Source organism: Ceratotherium simum, chromosome 36 (genome assembly GCF_057802395.1).
Source record: "Ceratotherium simum simum isolate JZ-2026a chromosome 36, ASM5780239v1, whole genome shotgun sequence".
Taxonomy (NCBI): Eukaryota; Metazoa; Chordata; class Mammalia; order Perissodactyla; family Rhinocerotidae; genus Ceratotherium; species Ceratotherium simum.
Window position 1 is genome coordinate 25,181,679 of NC_141935.1, and position 23,354 is coordinate 25,205,032.

The 23,354-nt window shown below is 36.9% G+C and overlaps 2 protein-coding genes across 2 annotated transcripts in view; both read left to right on the top strand.

Annotated features, from left to right (window-relative positions):
• Window positions 1–10,705, top strand: part of AHCTF1 (AT-hook containing transcription factor 1) — a 92,714-nt gene extending 82,009 nt beyond the window's left edge. The window contains exons 33-36 of the mRNA XM_004439569.3: window positions 434–2,264; window positions 7,825–7,958; window positions 9,014–9,096; window positions 10,243–10,705. Of these exons, the coding sequence (XP_004439626.2) occupies window positions 434–2,264; window positions 7,825–7,958; window positions 9,014–9,096; window positions 10,243–10,432 (2,238 nt within the window). The 3' untranslated portion in view covers window positions 10,433–10,705. The remainder of the gene's footprint in view (window positions 1–433; window positions 2,265–7,824; window positions 7,959–9,013; window positions 9,097–10,242) is intronic.
• Window positions 10,706–11,689: 984 nt separating this feature from the next.
• LOC101399598 (Kinesin-like protein KIF28P) overlaps window positions 11,690–23,354 on the top strand; it is a 53,459-nt gene continuing 41,794 nt past the window's right edge. Inside the window, 2 exon segments of the mRNA XM_087424236.1 lie at window positions 11,690–11,763; window positions 19,864–20,058. Coding sequence (XP_087280362.1) covers window positions 11,695–11,763; window positions 19,864–20,058 — 264 coding nt within the window. The 5' untranslated portion in view covers window positions 11,690–11,694.

Here is a 23,354-nt window from a genome sequence, read left to right on the forward strand (position 1 = left end):
GTGATTAGTTAGGTGATTTGGGGATTATCATTAAAACACAGTTTGGGGATTGTTTCTTTTTCTCCAGTTAATTTTTTTTCTTGGATGAGAATAGACTAAGTCCTTAATTCTTCTCACAACTGTTAGCATCATAATAATTTTCAAGATTTTGTTAATTGTCTTTTTTAGCCAGGGAAATGTGGAATTTCTGCTTTAATTCCATTCAGGGTCTCAGAATCCTTTCTGTCTAGTTATTTTGCCTGAGTGAGAATGTCTGCTTAAATGGATATTTTATAAAGTAAACCCATAAGTATATGCCATATCATATGTAGCTAATGTTTAACAATTCATATACCAAGAGTGAGATGGTCATTTAAAAACTTTATGCTTTAGGTTAAAATAAATATATACATTAAAATTTTTTTACCAATCTCTTATCTTTAATTCATTTTAGGTGATTGAACATGAAAAGCTAGAAGTTCAAGATTCAGGACAAGAGGCTAGAAATCTTTCATTTAATGAATTGTATCCCTCAGGAACTCTTAAGCTTCAATATAATTTTGATACCATTGAGCAGCAGTTTTGTGACTTGCCTGATAAAGACTCTTCTGAGTGTGACATTGCCGAAGTAGATGGGGAACTGTTTGTGGCTCAGAGCAACTTTACCTTGATATTGGAAGGTGAAGAAGGAGAAGTAGAGACAGGTGATTCTGCGGCATCTAATGTGTTAGCTAAAGCAGCTAACACCGCAACTGAGGAAAAACATGTGTACAGTGGGGAAAATGATAACCATGGACGTGTTGCAAATTTACCATCTATCATAATCAGTGATCAAGAGTCCCAAAAGGTGGAGACATTACCATATGTGCCTGAACCAATTAAAGTAGCAATTGCAGAAAATTTATTAGATGTAATTAAAGACACAAGAAGTAAAGAAATTACTTCAGATACGATGGAACAGTCCATTCATGAAAACATACCTTTAATAAGCCAGAAGGTAATGTGTTCCACCAAGTTAGTCAAATCTACATTTAAGACTGTTCAGGAAACAAGTACAGTGACTATAAATGTCAGCCAGGTTAATGACATGATTTCCTCCAGAACTCGCACAAGAGGACAACGTGTCCGAAACCTGAGTGTCACATCAGCACAACAGGAAGAGTCAGCAGATGCTGCTGCTCCTGAGCTGCTGGGGCTCTCAGTTATGAAGAAAACCAGGAAAAGAGAAGGAATTTCTGGGGCTTCTGAAAGTGCCTGTTCTGATGTCAAAGGAATATCTCAGAACCAGCAAATACCTCAAAGTTCTATTACTCCTAGGAGAGGGAGGAGGAAAAAAGAAATTAATCAAGACATGTTAGAAAGTATTAATTCTATGGAACAGGAATTACAGATTACTCCAGGTAGAGAATTAAGAAGGTTAAAATCATCTCAGCTATTGGAACCATCAGCTGAAGAAACTTTTAGAAAAGAAAAACCTTCATCTGTTACCAAAAGGACTCCTAAAAGAACTAAAAAATCTGTAGAAAATCAGGAAAGTGTTGAAATTGTAAGTGATCTAAAAGTTAGTAAAGTAGCAAGTCCTAGCAGAAGTACCAGAAAATTGAGAAGTGCTAATTTAGAAACTTCTGAAAAAATAGGATATGAGCAAGATGGGAAGTCCATTGAACAGCAGCTGCCTATTCAGCGTAGCAGAAGGGTTAAAAAGAGAGAAGCTAGTGCATCAGATGTCATAGAAGACTCTAAACTTGATTCATCTCAGTTGACTCTTCAAGCAGAATTGGATCTGCCTGCTACACCTAGGAAACGTGGTAGACCAAGAAAAATTAATCTCTCTGAAGATGTAGGATCTGAGGCTGTTAAGGAAGCGAAAAGTCCCAAGAAGAGAGAAGTTCTTAGCATCCAAAGGAGATCTACAAGAAATACCCCAGCTAAAAGTGAAAATACTAGTGTTGGAAAACCAGCTTTAGAAAAATCAATTTTAGTGCCAAATGAGGAACATGCTACGGTGATGAGCTCTAAGAAGAAACCTACAAAAAGGACTGAAAATCAAAGCCAAAAACATCCATTGCACTCAATATCAGAAAAACACATGGATGAAGAAATAACACACAAAGAACCGACTGACCGAGAAGAAAAATTGCTTGCCACAGCTGCTTTGACTAAATCTTCCCGTAGCACAAGGACTAGATCTAGCAAGGCCATCTTGTTGGCAGACCTTTCTGAACCAAAAAATGAGTCTTTTTTATTTTCTCCTCCTGTGTCAAAGGTTCCAAGGAAAGAGAAAGGTACTTTTATTTCTATTCAAAGCACAAGTTTCATCTCATTCACAGTCATCAGCTTAAAATTCTGTTGTTTTAACCATGATTTGATTTAAGGCAGTAATTATTTTTCCTAAAAATAATTTGTAGTTACAGGGAATTCCTCTCCCCTCCAAAAAAAAAGAGCACACCAATAATAGTAAAATCTAAAGATTTTATATTTCTAAGTTCATTTTTAGATTCAAGAATTTTCTGGTTCAGTATGACTTTTAAATCTTATAATTCACTTGACATAGGTTTAATTTTTTAGAGTAGTATCATTTCTCTTTATTCTGCCCTTAGATCATAAGTAACTTAAATTTGGTTTCTCCCCAAGTAGAATCAGTATTTCTAATATAAGTACTACCGTGTTTGGCACATGTCCCAGGTGATAGCCACAATCTCAAATTGTTTTGAAGGGAAACAGCAATAGAATTCTATTGATTAGGATACCAAAATTGTTTAAATCCATAGTCCCTGTTGCCCCTAGACTGACATGGCTGCATGGCCACGCTCCCTCATTGCCAGTGACAAGCTAATGATTGTACTGTTTGGTTGGTATAGCTCATACCTTCTCAACAGGAGTAATGTCTCTCCCAAAAGAGTGAAACTATCTTACTCTTTTTATGTATAAAGCACAGATATACGTAAAGTACATAAAGAGATATACAGTGTATCTGTGCTGTTAAGATTTCTTGGGGGAAAAAATTTCAGTGAGGGAGGCAATTAAGAAAAGTCTCAATGAGCCAGCCCTGATGGCCTAATGGTTCAAGTTTGGCACTTTCACCGCTTCGGTGGCCCGAGTTCACTTCCCAGTGTTAGAACCACACCACCTGTCTCAGTTGCTGTGTTGTGGCAGCAACTCACGTAGAAGAACTGGAACAACGTACAACTAGGATATACAACCACGTACTGGTGCTTTGGGGAGGAAAAAAAAGAGGAAGATTGGCAATAGATATTAACTCAGGGTGACTCTTTCAAAAAAAAAATCTCAAAAGGCAATAATGAAGAAAAGGTTGAGACACTGGTGTAGCTGAATAGATCCCATTAGGGTAGTTCTTTGCAAAAGTGATAAAAATGGTTAGGTAAACAAAATGTAGTTGTTTACTTAAGTTATAGTTTAAGATTTGAATTTCAGCAAAGCAGCTCAGGGACTTTAGGTGACTTAGGTGTTTTATTTATTTAAACTTTTTAAAACTGTTGCATGTTATTTTTTTTTATTTTTGGTGAGGAAGATTCGCCCCTGAGCTAACATCTGTCGCCAACCTTCTTCTTTTTGAGCTAACATCTGTGGCCAGTCTACCTCTATTTTGTACACAGGTCACCACTGCGGCATGGCTGACATGTGGTGTAGATCCTCGTCTGGGAGCCAAACCTGGACCACCAAAGCAGAGCACGCCAAACTTAACCACTAGGTCACAAGGCCCGCCCCTGTTGCATGTATTTTTAAATGCATTAGTGAACATCCTATACAGTTGCCTCCTGACTTGAAGAAGGCCAGGAGAAGAAAGATAAACCATTTAAAAAGCTGCAACCAGAAATTTTCTGTCTTTAACATTCACCATGCAAAAACCTCTTTAAATATATTGTATTTATGCAGTCACTTGTTATGTGTGTCTAGCCTGAGTCCAGGAAAGGGCTCTTTGCCATAGAATTGATCATTTGTCTTAAAAGGGATTTGTAGTTGTAGGAGGTCCTCCCTGCGTCACACCCACCGCTTTTTGTTTTTTGGTTTTTTTAAATCTTTGATTTTGGTAGTACTGTATAATTCAGTTTCTTCATGGTGTTAGGAAAGTGTGGTTGTGCCTAAACTATATTTTGCATGGAAGAAGATGAAATAACAAAATGTGTGAGATTTTAGCCAACTTTAAGCCGCTGTATTAGATAAAAGTTAAAATGAAAAAAATACAGCAGTGAGTGGCAGAAGAACATCATTAACATAATTCTTTTATAGTTTCCTCATGACTTAGAGAAATATAGTAAACACAAAAATTGTGGGTTATTTTGGTATAGCAGAGCAAACACTTCAATAATTCTGATCTTTGCTCTCTTTACATAGTCGTCACCTGTATACCTACTAACTATAACTTCTTTCTGTAATAATACATGCCTGCCATACAAAATTAGACATAAAAGTATATGATCTAGCCATCTAGAGGACCAGCAGTCACTGTTCATATTTTCTTGTATATCCTTCCAGTTGTATATGTGTTTTTGTTTTTACTTACCCTACCCGTAAAAGAAGCTAGTCTGGGTAAAGTACTTAGCTTGGTGCCTGGCTCATCTTAGACAACCAATTAATGAAAATTATTTTAGGTCTTTGTTGAAATTATCACACAACAGAGAGAATGAGCAGACTGAGCCAAAAGCTAAAGCCTGAATCACTCTGGAGTATTATAGCTTGTTTTTTAAAACACCCAATAAACTGTGGTTTTTGTATATGTATATATTCTGTCATCGTCCGCCCCCCCCCACTTATTTTATGAGCATTTTCAGATACTCTTAAATATTCTTCAAAATCTCAGTGTTCATGGGTTTGTATTTTTTGTTTTTTATATATTGATAGAGTCCATATGTGGTATTTCATCTCACTTCTGTGCCACAGATTGCTTTAACATTCTCCCGTTGGGTATTTGAATTGTTTTCAGATTTTCTGGTATGAAAAATAAACACCTTCTAGTATGAGATGAGATTATAGGCAGTGGGAAATTTGGGACTGGGATTTACTAGCTGGGCAGAAAGTCATTGACTCTTTCTGAATCTTGTTTTCTCATCTTTACAATAAAGATAGTAATGCCTGCTCCACAGGGTTCTTCACTACTTTAGCAAAGCAATTACCACCATGGTTTCGTTTCCTTTCTTCTTTTGCCCTCAGATTATAGTTTCTACACTCTTTATAATACCTTCTGTCCCTTGTGCCTATTTAAGTTGATTTTTTTGTGTGTGTATGAGAGGAATATTAGCCCTGAGCTAACATCTGTTACCAATCCTCTTTTTGCTGGGGAAGACTGGCCCTGGGCTAACATCCGTGCCCATCTTCCTCCACTTTATATGTGGAATGCCCGCCACAGCATGGCTTGATAAGCGGTGCACAGGTCCTTGCTCAGGATCCAAACCTGTAAACCCCAGGCCACCGAAGTGGAGCATGCTAACTCAACCACTATGCCACCCGGCCAGCCCCTTAAGTTGTATTTTTAAAGCTCCTTTAGTGAGGGGTGGGAGGTACAGAGAATAGTAGAAACAGAAATATTATATGATTAGAAAGCTGGAGATGGTGCTCTATTTAATTGAAACCTGTCAAAGAAACAAGTGTCTTAGAATTTTATTTAGATGTGTTTTAGTAGGTAAAAGAATGTGAAGCTTGACATTTCAATGGATTTTCTCCGATTTCCATTACTCATCAGTAGCTATATGCCTAAGGCTATACTGGGGTATACATTCATCAGTTCATTTGATTCTCAGTCCAGCCCAGTGAAGTCTAAGTACTCTTACTTCCTTCTTTCCACACTGAGGAAGTTGAAATTCAGTGAGACTGAGCACCCACATCACCCAGGTGATAAGTAAATAGCAGTGTCCTGGAGCCGACTCCTGAGTGGGTGAGCTGGCGAGAGCCAGTTGTTAAATATTCAGACATTTTGCAGTCCAGCCATGTTGGGAAGGTTTATACCACAGAAATTGGCAAATGCTTTAAATCAGAGCGGCTTGTTTTTTTTCCAGAAAGTTGTTTACCAGTATATTACTTGGTTTGAACCTAGGACTTTTGAACTCCTTAAGCCTTAGGTAGCACTGGCCATCAAAACTTCATCAAAACATCAGGAAGCTTACAGAGATGGCTGAGGAGTTGACATACAAAGTAGTATAATAAAGTCTTGTCTGCTAATAGAAGCATATGGAAAGGTGGGGGCTGAACATGTTTTGCACGATAGTGTATTTTTGTATTTCCTTATTTATTCATTTGAAGTGGAGGGGGAAACTGTAAGTGAAGAGTATGAGCTACTCTTTGAAAAGCCAAGAAGCCATTGCTCCAAGTAACCTAGAAAGAGAAAAATAGAATGTATCATTTTCATAGAAAGAATATAGATATATTTGTTTTTTAACGCCAAAAGGGGGAAGTTAGCACCAGTAACCCCAGCCGTTACCATTTTTGCCCCTTATTAGCTGAGAGCAGAGATGACTTTTATTTCTGACCTCACCCTTTTTTTTTCTTTTGTTAAGAATCATATAAAAGATTTGACATCTTGTAGAACTCTTGATTGTCCTGGTAGGTGAAATATATTGAACTATATTGATAGTTCAAATATATTGAAACTATATCAAATATATTGAACTATAATTTGAGAATTTTATTTCAAAGATTTGTAAATTATATTCTTGAAATTATAACATCCTAACAAATGCCAACATCTGTAAAGCACTTACCATATGTCACACATTGTTCTAATCCTTTCATCTTCACAGTAACTTTATAGGTACTATTACTAATCCCATTTTGTAGAAACAGAGGCACAGAGAGGTTTAAGTAACTTGGCTTTGGTCCCAGAGCTTTAGTAAATTCAGTTCAGAAGCTGGGATTTAATCTCTGGCAGACTGGTTCAGCTGCACCATGCTACTTCTATAATTACATTGCTAATTGCCATTAATTTACTGAGTCTTAAAAAAACCTGAGATCAAGTCTGTAATAAATATTTTTAATTACATATTTTAAACCAATTCTTAATTAAGCCATGTTTATGAAGTATCTTCCTATCAGCCTGTTTTTCTATAATATTACTTTCTCTTATTTTTTCCTTTATGACGTAGACTTTTCAGTTGTTCCCCTTGACTGGAACAACTAGCTCAGAATGAGCTGGAAGGAAAGAGGGTTTGAGTCTCTTCTTGTAAATAAAATTACCTTTGTAAATAAAAACCTTGTCTCTGGGTGCCGGCCCAGTGGCGTAGCAGTTAGGTTCGCGCGCCCCGCTTCGCTGGCCCAGGGTTCGCCAATTCGCATCCTGGGCGTAGACCTATGCACCACTCATCAAGCCATGCTGAGGCGGCGTCCCACATAGAGCAACTAGAATGATGCACAACTATGACAGACAACTATCTACTGGGACTTTGGGGAGAAGAAAAAATGGAAAAACCTTGTCTCTGGAATAGTAAGAATTATGAAGCAAAAGACTAGCTCAGGTTATATATGAGATTGATGTTTTCCCTCCCCAGAATGTTTGAGAAGCAGTAAAGATTAAAACTAGTGCAATAATGCAGTTTTGGATCTACTTTTTAAGTTCTAGTTTTATATTGTAGCATTATTTAGTTTGAAGCATTCAATATTTCTAAAAATTTGGTTTACCCAAATGATGTTGGGATTTTTCCTGTCATTTCTCTCTCCTAACTTGGGTACCATGTTATGATACCAGCGTTTTCCAGGTTTGGGGATGTTTACATCTTTCTAACGTGTATCATTTGTTCCAAGCTTTTTTAAAAATATATATATATTTACACACACAAATATATAAATAGATATAGATACAATGTTTGTTTGTTTTTTTTCCCTACCTTTCTTCAGCTAAAAAAATAGAGGCTCCTGAACAGCTGAAAGAATTAGTTTCAGATTTATCTTCTCAATTTGTCTTCTCACCTCCTACTTTAAGGACCAGGCGGAAAAAGACATCTAATACATCCAGACTTGTAGACGAACTGGTAAGAGACTCATGATTTTATTTGCTTAATGTTTAAACACGCTTTTTTTTAAAGCAGTATTGCCTGTATAGACTTTTTTTAAATGAGCAGTGTTTATACCAAAAGCCCAAAATCGCCTTATCTATACTTTTGGGGACCCCACCTTTAAGACAGATCTATGGTATGTTACTGATGGTGTATTACTGGCAGCTGCAGTTTAAATTACCTATTAGGGGAAAGGTTTTTAAATTTTAGTGTCCCATCAGAATTATCTGGATGTGTTTATTTAAAATGTAAGTCCCTGAACCCCTGGAGTGTCATCCTCAGGCCACACTTGGCGAGACAGTGTTTCAGAGTTGATTCCATCACCTAATTGCACATAACCCTAAAATAGTTCAGGAATTGAGTGTGAGTGTGAGACCCTTATATTTACCAACATTAATTAATAAATATTTCTTGAATTATCTGCTATGAGCTAGTTACTGTGCAAGGGCAAAGGCACAAAAATAATTCAGGCAAATTCCTTGTCTTTCAGGAGCTCAGTTTAATTGAAGAGACAAAAATGCACATAATTATTTCACAGCATGATAAGAATCATTTATACCTAAATGACCCTGTAGACAGAAGGTAAAGGAGATAGGTATTCCTGGAAGAGAAAACAGCAAATGCAGAGGCACAGAAGCATGACAGTGCATGGGCGTGGGTGTGGGGGACTGTTCACAAACTAGCAAATAGCCATGTGCATGTTTTAAGTAGTTTCTATGCAAAGTGAATTCTAGAGAGGAAAAAATAGTCACTAGTGACTTAATTTTTATGAGATGATGAGAGCCTGGATTTGGACAGAGGCAGTGGGAGCAAAAGGGCAGTGGACAATAGAAACATTCCAAAATGAAACTGACAAGACTTGGAGATGAACTAAATGTGTGAGGGATAAAGAGGAAGCCCATTTGGGACTTGTTGACTTTGAATTCATTAGCACTGTTTGGCTATATTCCTTGCTTAGGATAGAACTTTTTCAATTTAGATTTTAAATGTTTAATTACTTAAGATTTATCTTTTTAAAATTTTAACCGTAGGAAGATGATGCTCAGTCAATAGAAGCTGTGGGAAAGCAAAAAGTGAAAAGAACCAGGACTGCAAACACAAAACAAGCAAGCAAGTATGACTTTTTCTATGCTGTACTTTTTATCCATTTTGTTTCTTAAAATTAGATTTGAGAAGACTCTTGACTTAAAAAGAGAAATTAAGCTCATCAGAAAAGGGAAATTCTTAGGGGCATTTGTAAGTGCTGGCGCCTTGTGATCGTTAGATTTCACCGTGGAAGGTGGATTTCTCTATACAGCCTGAGAGCCCATTCGTCTTCTTTACAGAAAGGTGGTAGTGTGGAGGTACTTCAGTACCCAGTGAATCTTTCTGTTTTGGCAGGAGTGGGTGGGGTGGGATGTTTCACCTTTTCATTAGTCAAAATAGATAACTATTAGTAAAAATAATTGTAAACTTAAAAATCCTGTAATTACTTCACTAATAGCAATAAAACTTCATCCATGGGGGAAATTACTCCCTTTCAGATTTATTTGTATATAGAGATGGTTGAATTTCATGAAAGTACAAAGTAATCCATTTTATCTTACTTTAAAAACTAATTTAATGAGACTTTTAACACTGTTTACATATAAATTGGCTTTGTATGTATGTATGTGGAAAACTACTTCATATTATGAAAATATATGCGTAATTGCTAGTTTCTGCTGTTTGAGAGTTGCCGTTTCTTATACACTTGGTGGGTGTACTGGGCTCTCATTCCATGGACTCACTGCTGGTGCTTGGCCCATCCTTGTAACCCAGCAGTATTTGTGGATTATGAAAACCCACATGAAACATTTAAAAGAAAATGCAGGGGCCGGCCTGGTGGCGTAGCGGTTAAGGGCGCGTGCTCCGCTTCGGCACTTGGGGTTCACAGGTTCGGATCCTGGGCGCACAGATGTACCACTTGTCAAGCCGTGCTGGTGGCAGCATCCCATATAAAGTAGAGGAAGATGGGCACGGATGTTAGCCCAGGGCCAGTCTTCCTCGGCAAAAAGAGAAGGACTGGCGTCGGATGTTAGCTCAGGGCTGATCTTTCCACACACAAAAAAAAAGAAAATTCAGCAGTAATTGTTTTTGCGTGTCCCAATTCTCTTCTCTTTTTTAAAATGAAAGCACTAGGGAAGGGTAATCCTAAGGCTTCTTTCAATATATTGGGAAGCCAATTATATTTTATATTATAGTGTATGTGTTCTCACTTGAGTTGTATCTTTTTTTTCAGAAACACAGAAAAAGAAAGTTGGTCACCTCCTCCAGTAGAAATTAAGCTGATTTCTCCCTTGGCAAGCCCAATTGATGAAGTAAAGAGCAAGCCAAGAAAAACTGCAGAAGTAACAGGAAAAGCTCTTGGAAGGAGCAGAAAGAAACTGTCTTCCTTTCCAAAGCAAGTTTTACGCAGAAAAATGCTGTAATTTTTTTTCAAGTTTTTGATGTACACCTATTTGTAAAGTCATCAGAATTGTGTGGATTATTAAAAATGATCTAATTTGGAAGAAAATAATTTATATAAATTATTGTAAATTTTTATAACAGAAGGTCTTCAATAAGTAAAGTAACTCCATATGGAGTGTGATTCTTTTAGTCCAGGCCGTTTTTTCTATTTTATATTAAGACTTCATACGTTTATATAATATGTAAATATGGCTTACTACTGGAATGTTAAATAAAGTGTATACTTCACAGTAGTTTGTGTCTGTTAGATTTTTGAGAGGGGATTTCTGTTTTAATAATGATTTTATATGCTAGTAGGTATTGGTCCCATTTTCTTTCTCTACAGTTAAAAGTATTAGACCAATTTTAAAATGAGGATGATTGAACTGTTGATTTTTTTTTTTTAAAGTTGCTGTTTTATAATTTATGCACTTTGCTTCTGTGATTAAGATTTCTAATCATAAAATGTGTGTTTTTTTGGCTGTTACTATGTTGAAATTGAATTATGGGCATGTAATTTTGCCACTTCTTTGTAGTTTCACAAATTTTGTGTATTCTACCTCAAATGAGTAATTTTCCAAGTGATGCGTTGGTTAAAATATAATGTTGGCATTTCTTATTCAGCAAGCTTAAAGGCTATTACCTTTAAGATCTCTTAATTATTCAGAGACGTTAGATTGACCGGTTCACTGCTCACTAGCAACTTCTTTTAAAAGGGTTTGAGAAGGGAGGGAAATGTAAAACATCTATTCCATGGCTATTCAGTGCACCTTGTGTGTGCCTAATGTTGATGGAATGAGAAGTCTGAACAAATTTTATAATATTCTTGCTGTGAAGGAGTTTGCTACTGAATAACAGAAATCCCTTAATATTCAGGTTTTAAAACTTTGACAGATTCTCATAGGACCTCAGGCACAGACTATTGAGGATAGGGAAAGAGTGTGTGAATAGACATGGAAAAAGGAAAAGAAAAAAAAAAGTAAAACACTCTGTTCTCTGCAGTACGACTGTGTGCAATTAAGTGATGATACTTGATGTAGGCTATAAAATTGATCAATAAATAAGTGTTGTTAAATAATTTATAATAGGTAATTGATAGTATGTAATGAATGGACCATTAATAATTGATCATCTAGAAACAAACTGCTTTTATTGGCTAAGCTTTTAATGTTTTAGTGTGGAGCGTAAGCAGTGTGCTTTCTACATTATTTTTCTACCAAATAACAATACGAATAATGGGAAAATGATGAAAATGCCTATGCCAAGTGTCGACAGTGTGAAAGTGGCAGTGCGAGTGCGGCCTTTTAGTGAGGTTAGTAATCAATGTTACATGGCCTTGTTGAAAAGTTAACTATGACTTCCATTTTATTAACTTTTTAATGATAGTTATCAAACTTGTATTTAAGCTGCTTGTCATTTATGGAATATTAAACTTATTTAAATGAACTTGTTAAATGAGTAATTTAAAGATCTAAACATAATTCAGTAAACACTTAATTTCATTCCTTTGCGCAAGTAGCACAATAAAAAAATTGACGAGAAATGTACTGTCAAGTTAATAATTTTTTAAACCAATGCAATTTGGTGAATATAGATGTGCTATTTTTAATAAATGTACTTTTTTCCCTCAATAACAATAGATCATAAGCAAATTGCCAATTGTGGATGAACTCTATATGTTTTAAATGCAATTATGTATAAATGTATTTATATAACTTTTTATAAAAACACTGATCATTAAACTGTGTTGCTACAATTTAGGATAAAATATGAATTATACTCTTCTAAGACCTTGTAGCAATCATTTATCTTTGATTATTAATGCATTCGTTAAATTTTAAGATAATTCTGAACATTTGACTCATTTGACCAACTTTTGACTGTGAGTCAAACGCTGTACTAGAGACTGAGGACACAAAGGGAAATCCTTTGTTTTCCAGCAGTTTATAGTCTTGTGTAAGTAAATAATTTAGTCATGCGCTCTATAATGCCATTTCGGTCAACAGTGGACCACATATACGATGGTGGTTCTGTAAGATTAGCACCGTATAGCCTGGGTGTGCAGTAGACTACACCATCTAGGTTTGTGTAAGTGCACTCTGTGATGTTTGCATAATGACGAAATCGCCTAAGGATGCATTTCTCAGAATGTGTCCCAGTCATTAAGTGACACATGACTGTATGACAGTATGTACCATAGTAGTAACGTAAATAATCTGGCACCCAGGGAAAGATCAAGTATAGTTAATTCTACCTGGACAGATCTTGAAGACTTCCTGGAGATGAAAGTATTTGAGATGACCATAAAAGCCTAATTAAGATTTGGATAAGGGTACGCTAGACAGAACAACATACAAAGGCTTATTTGACAGTAACTGATCTTGATGGGATACGGTGCAAGGATGACCTTTTATGAGCTCTTCTTCCCACTTGTGCAACTTGCTGATTTTCTTTCGTCCGTCAGTATTCAACATTGCTTTGCACATTTTCAGTTGGTGTCAGTTCTGTCCTGTCCCTTAACATTCATCTATATGGAAGAAAAAATTTCAGCAATCAGGCAGATACATAATTAGATAACTGTATGTGTATAACTAGATATCGGTAAGTGTAGCCACTATTTAAGTCTTCTAAGGTGGCATGGGTTCTCAGGCGACTGATCAAAAAATGTCAAAGAGTTAACTTGTGATCAGTAAGTTAAATGTTTGTCCAAAAAAAAAAAAAAAAATCATTTTATAACCTAACCCGTCAACACACTGACTTATTCTAGAAGTATTATTCACTGGCCTTTAATATTGGTGGAGTAACTAACTGCAAGTTTTAAACAGTTAATAATGATATAGAAGTAGCCATTAAAACAGTTACCTATTTACACAGCCTTTAGGCTCCCTAAAAAAAAAACATTGCATTTGATTCAAGTCCACCACCAAAGTTGATTAGCTTAGATTAGAATAGTAGCAAGGAGGACAGAGGATGAATTCAAGAGGTGAATTCAAGGGTAAGTGGTTGTGGGTCATACATGGACGACTGTAGTATCTCCTGGGTGACCTGGACCCTGCAGAAGGTTTTAACTTCGTAACCAGTCTTTATCTGCATTATGGGATCAGAGAACCAACATTGTGAGACTTACTTTGCTGTAAGAGGCAGTACATTCTCAGGAGCCTTTGAAGTCGGATGAACTTGGGTTCAATACTTGACTTTTATCACTTACCCACTGTGTAGCCTTGAGCAAGGTATAAAGCTTTCTGAACCTTGGTTCCCTTATGTGTAAAATGGAGATATTGATTCCTCACAGGATTGCTGTTACAAAAACTATATGAAATAATCTGTAAATCAGTGCATAGTGCCTGACAAATAGGTACTTTTAATATTAGCTGCTAGTTTTTTCACCATTATCTCTTTTAAATGCTTTTATTTAGATATAATTCACATACTATACAATTCACTCATTTAAAGTGTACAATTCAAGGATTTTTAGTATATTCACAGATATATATGACCATCACTACAGTTTTAGAACATTTATCATCACCTCAAAAAAGAATCTCTGTGCCCTTTAGTTATCCTTACTTCCCCAGCTCTAAGCAACCATTAATCTAATCTCTGTCTCTACATATTCCCTATTCTGTACATTTCATATAAATTGAATTATATATAGTCTTGTGACTGGCTTCTTTCACTTAACATGATGTTTTCAAGGTCTGTCCATGTTGTGGCATATATCAAAATTTCTTTATGGCTGGATAATATTCCATTGCATGGGTATACCACATTTTGTTTATCCGTTCCTCAGTTAGTGGATATTTAGGTTATTTCTACCTGTTGACTATTATGAAAAATGCTGCTATGAACATTCACGTACACATTTTTTTGTGGACAGGTTTTCATTTCTCTTGGTGATACATCTAGGCGTGGAATTGCAGAGTCGTGTAGTACCTGTGTCTAATCATCTGAGGCACTGCCAGGCTTTCAAAGCAGCTGCACATTTTATCTTCCCACCAGCAGCGTACGAGGGTTTCCGTTTTTCCGGTCCTGGCCAGTGCTTGTTTTCTGACTTGATTTTAGTCACTCTGGTTGGTGTGAGGTGGTATCTCGCTGTGGTTTTGATTTGCATTTCCGTGGTGGCTGATGATGTCAAGCGTCTTCTCAAATGTGCTTATTGCCCATTAGTATATCTTCCTTGGAAAACTGTCCTAGATCCTTTGCTCATTTTTAAATTAGATTATTTATCTTTTTATATTGAGCTGGTCTTGATAGATTCTGGATACAATTCCTTATTAGATACAGGATTTGCAAGTTTTCTCCCATTCTGTGGGTTGTCTTTTCTCTTTCTTGATGGTGTGTCCTTTGAAGCACAAAAGTTTTAAATTTTGATGAAGTCCAATTTTTTTAAAATTGTGCTTCTGGTGTCATATCTAAGAGTCTTTTGTCCAGTCCAAGGTCGTGAAGATTTACTCTTATGTTTTCTTTCATAGTTTTAGCTCTTACATTTAGGCCTTTGGTCTGTTTTGAGTTAATTTTTGTATATGATATGAGGTAAGGATCCAAGTTCATTCTTTTGCACGTGGCTGTCGAGTTTTCCCAGCATCATTTTTCGCACAGGCTGTTATTTCCCCATTTTGGCAGCTGTATTGAAATCAGTTGACCATAGAGGTTTAGTTTATTTCTGGACTCTCAATTCCATTACATTAATCTGTATGTCTATCATTGTGTCAGTACCACACTGCCTTAATCACTGTTGGTTTGTCCTAAGTTGTGAAATTGAGAAGTATGAATTCTACTTTTTTCTTTTTTTCAAGATTGTTTTGTCTATTCTGGGTGACTTTCAATTCCCTATGAATTTTATAATCAGCTTGTCAGTTTCTACAAAGAAGTCAGGTGGGATTCTGATAGAGATCGCATTGAATCTGTATATCAGTTTGGGGAGTATTACCATCCTAACAATGCTAAGTCTTCTAATCTATGAACATGGGATGTTTTTCCAATTTTTAGATCTTTAGTTTCTTTCAACAATGTTTCGTAGTATTCCGAGTATATGTTTTTCGCTTCTTTTTTTTAAGTTTATTCCTAAAGTATTTTTTTCTTTTTGGTGCTATTAGAAATGGAATTGTTTTCTAAATTTCATTTTCAGATTGTTCATTTAAAGTGTATAGAAATACAGTTGATTTCTGTGTGTTCATCTTGTATCTTGCAACCTTACTGAACTTATTTATTAGTTTTAATGGTTTTTGGGGGGAGTTCTTAGGATTTTCTGTATACAAGATCATGTCATCTGCAAATAGAGATCATTTTACTTCTTTTCCTATCTGGATGACCTTCATTTCTTTTTCCTGCCTAATTGCTCTGGCTAGAACCTCCAATATAATATTGAATAGAAGTGTCGAGAGTAAAAATTCTTGTCTTTTTCCTGATCTTAGCGGGTAGCATTCAGTCTTGACTAGTAAGTATGACTATTACTCATGGATTTTTCATAGATGCCCTTTATTGAAGTTCCATTCTGTTCCTATTTGTTGTGTGTTTTTATCATGAAAGGGTGTTGGATTTTGTCAAATGCATTTTCTGCATCTATTAAGATGATGTGTGACTTTTTTTATTCTATTGATCTGATGTGTTACGTTAAATCATTATTTTAAAGTGTACCCAAGATTTGTTTTCATCAGATATAGTAAGGTGACAGATACAGAGACAACTGCCTTAAAATTCCCAAGAGAAGGGAGCCACATGGGGAAATATAAGTGTCGGTCAGAAGGCAGAAGGAGCAAAGGATGCATATCCCACGGCCGGATTGTAGTTTCTGCAGGAAGGGATGGGCAAGGCATGGGAGGCGAGTTTGAGCAATCTTAGGATTGGATAGTTTGAGTAATTGCAGTGGGCTCTAGGCTGTAGGGGTAGTCTCTCATTGTCAGGTACTTGGCCCTGGGGTAATGTAGGGCAGGGAAAATATTGGCTTGGTGTGTGAGTTAAATAAAGGAGGTGTTTGGGAAATGGACTTTGGATTGGTTGGTTTGCATGAAAGGCAGGTTGTTTACCATCTCTAGGAATTCATTAGCCTTGGGAGGGGCAGGCTCTCCTGGCCCCAAAATGTCAAAGCATCATATAATATAGAAAACAAAAAAACGTGATTAATACAATCGTTTTGGGATGTTGAATCAACCTTGCATCCCTAGGATAAATCCCATTTGGTCATGGTGCATAACTTTTTATATATATATATATGTTGCTGGGTTCAGTTTGCTAATAATTTGTTGAGGATTCTTCCATCTATAGTCATAAAAGATATTGGTCTGTAGTTTTATTTTCTTGTGATGTTTGTCTCTTGTAATGAGTGGTTACTGATGGATTGTCCGCTCACTTTTGTGTCTTTCCACAATGCTCGAATTTATTAGAGTAAATTCAAAGGATTTCGCCTCTAGCGGCTGAGGTCCCGGGAAGAGCGGTAACAGCCTGGCGTTCCTTTACAGAGACTCAGTCAAATGTCACACATTAAATCATGAGTATCATAAAGTCATGTTAACACCAAAGTCAGCATTCAATGTGTAAAGGGTTACGAACCAAAGTGCACGAAGTCCTTGGCACGGTCCAGCGAGTCTGGAACAGGAAATCAGTCCAGGCAAAGGGAGCGAGCGAGAGGCACAGGAATCAGCAAGGCGACCAGCAGCGTGTCCTCCTCTCTCTGGGATGGATCACTGGCATCAGTGTTTCTTCCTCTCTCCCTTATATGCTGCTTCCACATCTTATCCAGGTCCTCAGTTGTCCTGTCTGGTTATCTCTGGGTGTGTCTGTGGGTGTTCCTTTAAGGCATTGTCGTTACACTCATAACTCCTTTTTCTTGTACCTTTCATGAGTCCTTAGCATAAGTTCTTCCATTTTGTGTGCTCTCTGCATGTGGATTTGGTATCAGGGTAATACTGGCTTCATGAATATAAGTTGGGGAGTGTTACTTCTATTTTTTGGAAGAATTTATGAAGAATTGGTATTAATTCTATAGGTGTTTGGAAGAATTCAGCAATCAAGCCATCCAGGCTTTTCTTTGTGAGTAGTTTTTTTTTGTTTTATTATTACTACTTCAATCTCTTGTTATCAGTCTATTCAGATTGTCTATTTCTTCTTGAATCAGAGTCGTTTGTGTCTTTCTAAGAATCTTTCCATTTCATTTAAATCATCTAATTTGGTGGTACTCAGTTGTTGGTAGTATTCCTTTATAATCTTTCCTTCTTTAACCATAGTTTCCTTTAATTCTGTGAATATGTTTATAATGGTTCCTTTAAAGTCTTTTTGCAGCATCTGGTCACTCTCATGGACAGTTTCTGTTGCCTGCTTTTTTTCCAGTGTGTGGGTCTTACTTTCCTGTTTCTTTGCATGCCTCATAATTTTTTATTGGAAATTGGACATTTTAGATAATGTAGCAAATCTGGGTACTGGTCCTCCCACGCCTCTGTAGTTTATTATTGTTATTTGCTAATTTATTTGTTTAGTGACTGGCTGGATTATTTTAGTGACGTCTATCCCCTGCCCCACCCCCACCTTTGCTGTCGTGCAGCTTTGGCTATGCCCTGGACAGCCTGGGATAACAGTGGTTTGGGTAGGGCTCCCTTCCTCTCTTGACCACACCAAGCTGTTAAACTCCACCGATTGCTGGCTGATTGCTCTGCTGTTTTCAACAATGTCCTGGGGCATAAATTGCTCTACAAACTAATTCAATCAAATTCTGGTTCCTTTGAATGGAATGGTTTCTGAGGTCAGTGTTTGATATTTTTTCTCACCCCGAGTGGGTTCCTCCTGGCTATCTTATTCCCCACTCACCCCCTTGCAAACTAGAGGGCCTATAACTTAACCTGTATCTTGAATCTCCCGATTGCCTTTTGTCACAGCCTCTTCTGTTCTGTTCTTGAGAGTGCCCTTAGGATTGAACTTCTCTAAGGGGGCAAAGGAAGTTGGTTCCTTTGGGAAGAGATTAGGTGCTATCTCTTCAGGCGAGATCTCTAAACCAGGGCTCTGGATTTGGGGGTGGGGACAATGGCAAGCTGCTCTCTGAGTGACATCCCTGCTCTAAAAAGCCAGCATTTGGTGAATGTGGAACAGCTGCCTGAGATCCTCTCAGCTTGAATCTCCTGGCATGGAACCACCACCTCAGTACTGAGGTGATCAACACCCCAGTATTCTCAGCATACTGCAACCAAAGCGAGCCTCCGTTCCATGAGTCAGAACTGGGTAGAAGGAATCCCCACCTCTCACCCACACTCTCCCAGGACTTAGCATCAATAACAGGTAGATGGGGGCAAGATGAGAAATGCTGATACCTTGCTTCTCCCAGGAAGAAAGCCCTCGGACTGGGGTCTGGGAAGACCGGGAGCCCTGTGTTCTTGGCTCGAGTAGTCTCCACCTTGCTGAGCCAGCAGGAGAGAGGGAGGGAATGGTCTTGCTTCTGTAGGAGAGGAAGAGATTTCCTTTACCCAGTCTAGGTCCTTCTGGCTGGGCTATGAATTATTAAATTGACATGAGACAGAATAACAGGAGAAAATCAATGAAAGCTTTATAACATGTATACATGAAGAGACCCAGAAAAACTAACTCAGCATTTTGGCTGAGGTGTCATCTTAAATAGCATTTTCAGCTAAAGACAAAGGAGGATGTTGGGGGTGGTGGTTGGGACTTCAAAGGGGAGGAAGGCAATTCACATGGAGGTGGAAAAGCGAATGTTTGGTAAACAGAACTTTGATAAGATCAGGCTTAGCAAGGACCCTCCCAGTCTATCGATACCTAGAGTTATCTATGGTGATGGCCGTCCTGGGGACGGGCCTTCTATCTTAAATTCTTTTAGGCACTTGGGGGAAGGCCAAAGTTTCTTGCAGAGTCTCTTGTTCTTGAAAAATAATCAAAGCAAGGCAAAGAGACATACTTTGGGGTGGCCATTCTGATCCCCCACACTTTGAATACCACAGACTCTCCTTCCTTACCAAATTTTGATAGATTTTCTTGAATAGATGTTTCTTCATTGGCTATTTCCCCTTAGGACCATTTCCAGAGGCTTTAAATGGTTGTTTCTTCATTTTCATTTTTTCATTAATAATTCTCACCTGTTTCTCCAGGGAGTGGGACAGTGGAGCTCCTTATGTTGTCATGCTGGAAGTGGATGTCTCTGCCTCTGCTGCTGTAGTTGTTGCTATTAGTATAGTTGGGTGTGAGATATGCTATTCTCAGAAAGTTAATACAACTAGAGACAAGCCTTTCAAAAATTCTGAGGGGGTATAAGAGCAACTGTTGTCATAACAGCTGCTAAGCATAACATAATTAGAGAACGAAATGAATGGTAGGTTCCTGGCTTAATTTCTTACAAGGTTTAAAGACTTGAAAAACCATTGGATGACAAAGAAAAACTATAATGATTGACTCTGAATTTGTGATTTGACAATAGAGAGAGAAGAATTCTGGGAGCAAATGTGTGATTTCCATGCATTCCAGGACCACCACCACTATACAAGACCCTAAGAATCCAGAACATATGAAGACATTTACTTTTGACCTGGCCTATTGGTCTCACAATGGATTTCAAAAGGATAAAGATGGTGTGTTTATTTCAGCTGATCCTAGCAGTAAATTTGCAGGCCAGGTAAATTGCTTTAAAACACAACTTCAAAGCAATTTTTTTTCCTTTTCTTTTTTATGAAGTGTTAACAGTATAACAGTACAGTAATTTTTTTATGCAATCATGCTACAATATATGCTTCCATATTAAAGTCTGATTGTAAATTTATTCCTTTTTCATGCTAAACATGAGGTCCAAAAGTGCAGCTGTTGCCTAAATAATTTTTGAGACACTCAAATCAGTTGATTTCCCAATGTACTCACATATTTTGAAAAAGGAGTGTCAGTCAAGTCAATTATATTTTGTCTTGCTGAGATAAGCAAAATAAGCAAAACTTGTGAGGCACTCAGCTTTTGAGAACTTTTGTTTTATTGGGTATTTATCATGTGCCAGCCACTATTCCACCTTAAAGTTGCTCACAATCTGGTATGGGGAGACAGGCAAATAAGTGCCGTCAAATGTTACATGTTCTGTGATAAGAATGTGTATGAGATACAATGGGGTACAAAGGAGAAGTGGTCATTTCAATCTGGACAGAGCCCATTAGGCTCCTGGGATCTGTGTGTTTATTGTTTCCATCAAATTTGGAAAAATTTCAACTGTCATTTCTTCAAGAATTTTTTTGTCCCCCCCTTATTCCTTCTGTGACTCCAATACATGTATGCTTGAGATTATCCCACAGGTCAGTGAGGCTCTATTCATTTCCCCCCAACATTTTCTCTCTGTTCTTCTTGTCTGCCTACTTGTCTTTAAAAACTCAGCCCAAGGATTATAGCCTTTATTAAACCACCCCGAAAAATACCCTCCCTCAATATTTTTGACTCACAAACTCACTGAAAGGATCTCCTGGACCTTAGAATGCACTTTCAGAACCTCTGCCCTAGAGCAATCAATAAAAAAATTATCAAACAGAGTATAACTAAGTCAATTGTGAGGAAATGGGATTATGAAACTATCCAAAATATGGCAGGAAAAGAGGGGGATAAAAACAAAGAGGAGATAAGTAGAATACAAATAGCAAGATGGTAGATTTTATGCCGCCATATTGCTTATTATATCAAATGTAAATAAACATTCCAATTAAACATCAGAGAGTATCAGACTTGATTGGAAAAGCAGGATCCAACTTTTATCTGTCTACAGAAACCCAATTTAAATATAAATAAATAGATACCTGCCATGTAAACACTAAGAAAAAGAAAACTACAGAGGCTATGTTTACATCACACAAAGGAAACTTCAGAACAAGGAATATTTCATAATAAGAAAGTAATCAATTCATTAAGAAGACATACCATCCTAAATGGGTATGCATATAATAGCAAGAACTTCAAAGTACATGAAGCAGAAATTGAAGGAGAAATAGAAAAATCTACAGTTGTGATTGGTGATTTCATCACTCCTCTCTGAGTAATGGATAGAACAAATAACCAAAAATCAGTAATAATATAAAAAACCAGAGCAACGCTATCAACCTAATTGCCAATTATATTATAGAACACTTCAGCTGCCCCCTAACCACAGCAGTACACATTCTTTTCAAATGAACATGGAACTTTCATTACAATAGACCATATTCCAAATCGTAAAACTAGTCTAAAGCAATGTGTAAGATAACTGAAATCATACAAAGTATGTTCTCTGACCACAATGGAATTAAACTAGAAAAGGGACGGAAAGATATTATGAAAATCCACAAACATTTAGAAAATAACAGACTTCTAAATAACACATAGGGCTGGCCCCGTGGCTTGGTGGTTAAGTGTGCGCACTCCGCTGCTGGCGGCCCGGGTTCGGATCCCGGGTGCGCACCTACGCACCGCTTCTCTGGCCATGCTGAGGCCACGTCCCACATACAGCAACTAGAAGGATGTGCAACTATGACATACAACTATCTACTGGGGCTTTGGGGAAAATAAATAAATAAATAAATAAAATTATAAATAACACATAGATCAAGAAATAAACCACAAGGGAAATTAGTAAATATTTTGAACTGAATGAAAATCAAAACATCTATCAAAAAGTTAGGGATGCAGCTAAAGCAGGGCTTAGAGGAAATTTTATAGCATTAAATGATTTTGTTAGAGAAGAACAATCTCAAATTAACCTTCTAGGCTTCCACCTAAGAATTTACAAAATGAAGAGCAAATTAAACACAAAGCAAGCAGAGGAAGAAATAAGAAAGATGTGCAGTAATTAATGTAAAACAGTAAAATAGAGAAAAAACAATGAAACCAAAAGCTAGTTCTTTGAAAAGATCAATAAATTTGATAAACCTCTAGCCAAACTGATCAAGGAAAAAAAGATACAAAGTACCAAGATGAGAAATGAAAGAGAGACATTACTGTAGATCTTATAGACTTAAAAAAAATAATAAGAAGGGGCCAGGCTGGTGGCATAGCGGTTAAGTGTGCACACTCTGCTGCAGTGGCCAGGGGTTCGCAGGTTTGGATCCTGGGAGTGCACTGATACACCGCTTGTCAAGCCATACTGTGGTGGCGTCCCATATAAAGTAGAGGAAGATGGGCACAAATGTTAGCCCAGGGCCAATCTTCCTCAGCAAAAAGAGGAGGATTGGCAACAAATGTTAGCTCAGGGTTAATTTTCCTCACCAAAAAAAAAAAAATATATATATATACATACATACATACATACATACATACATATAATAATGGAATATTATGAACAACTTAATGCCAATAAATTTGACAATGTAGATAAAATGGACATAAGCTACTGAAGTTCACATAAAAAGAAATAGATAACTCAATTAATCCTATATCTATTAAAGAAATTGAATTTATAGTTAAAAACCTTCTCACAAAGAAAACTCTAGGCCCAGATGTGTTTGCTGTGAATTCTACCAAGGAAAGAAATAATGAGAATTCTTCAAAAAAAAAAAAAAATCTTGCAGATGATAAAAGAAGAAACACACATTTTTTGAGGCCAGTATTATACCAAAACCAGCCAAAGATATTACAAAAACACTACAGACCAATATCCTTCACAAACATAGGCACAAAAATTATTAACAAAATTATTAACAAAATTTTATCAAATATAATCCAATAATATATTTTTTTTAAAAATCACTATCAAGTGGACTTTTCCTGGGAATGTAAGATTGGTTTAACATTTGAATATCAATGTAATTCGTCATATGAACAGAATACAGGAGGGAGAAAATATATGATCACATGCAGAGAAAGTATTTGACAAAATTCGACACCCAATCATGATAAAAACTCTCAGAAAACTTACAATAGGGGGGAGCTTCCTAGAAATAGAACTTCCCTAAAATACATAGGTAACATCAC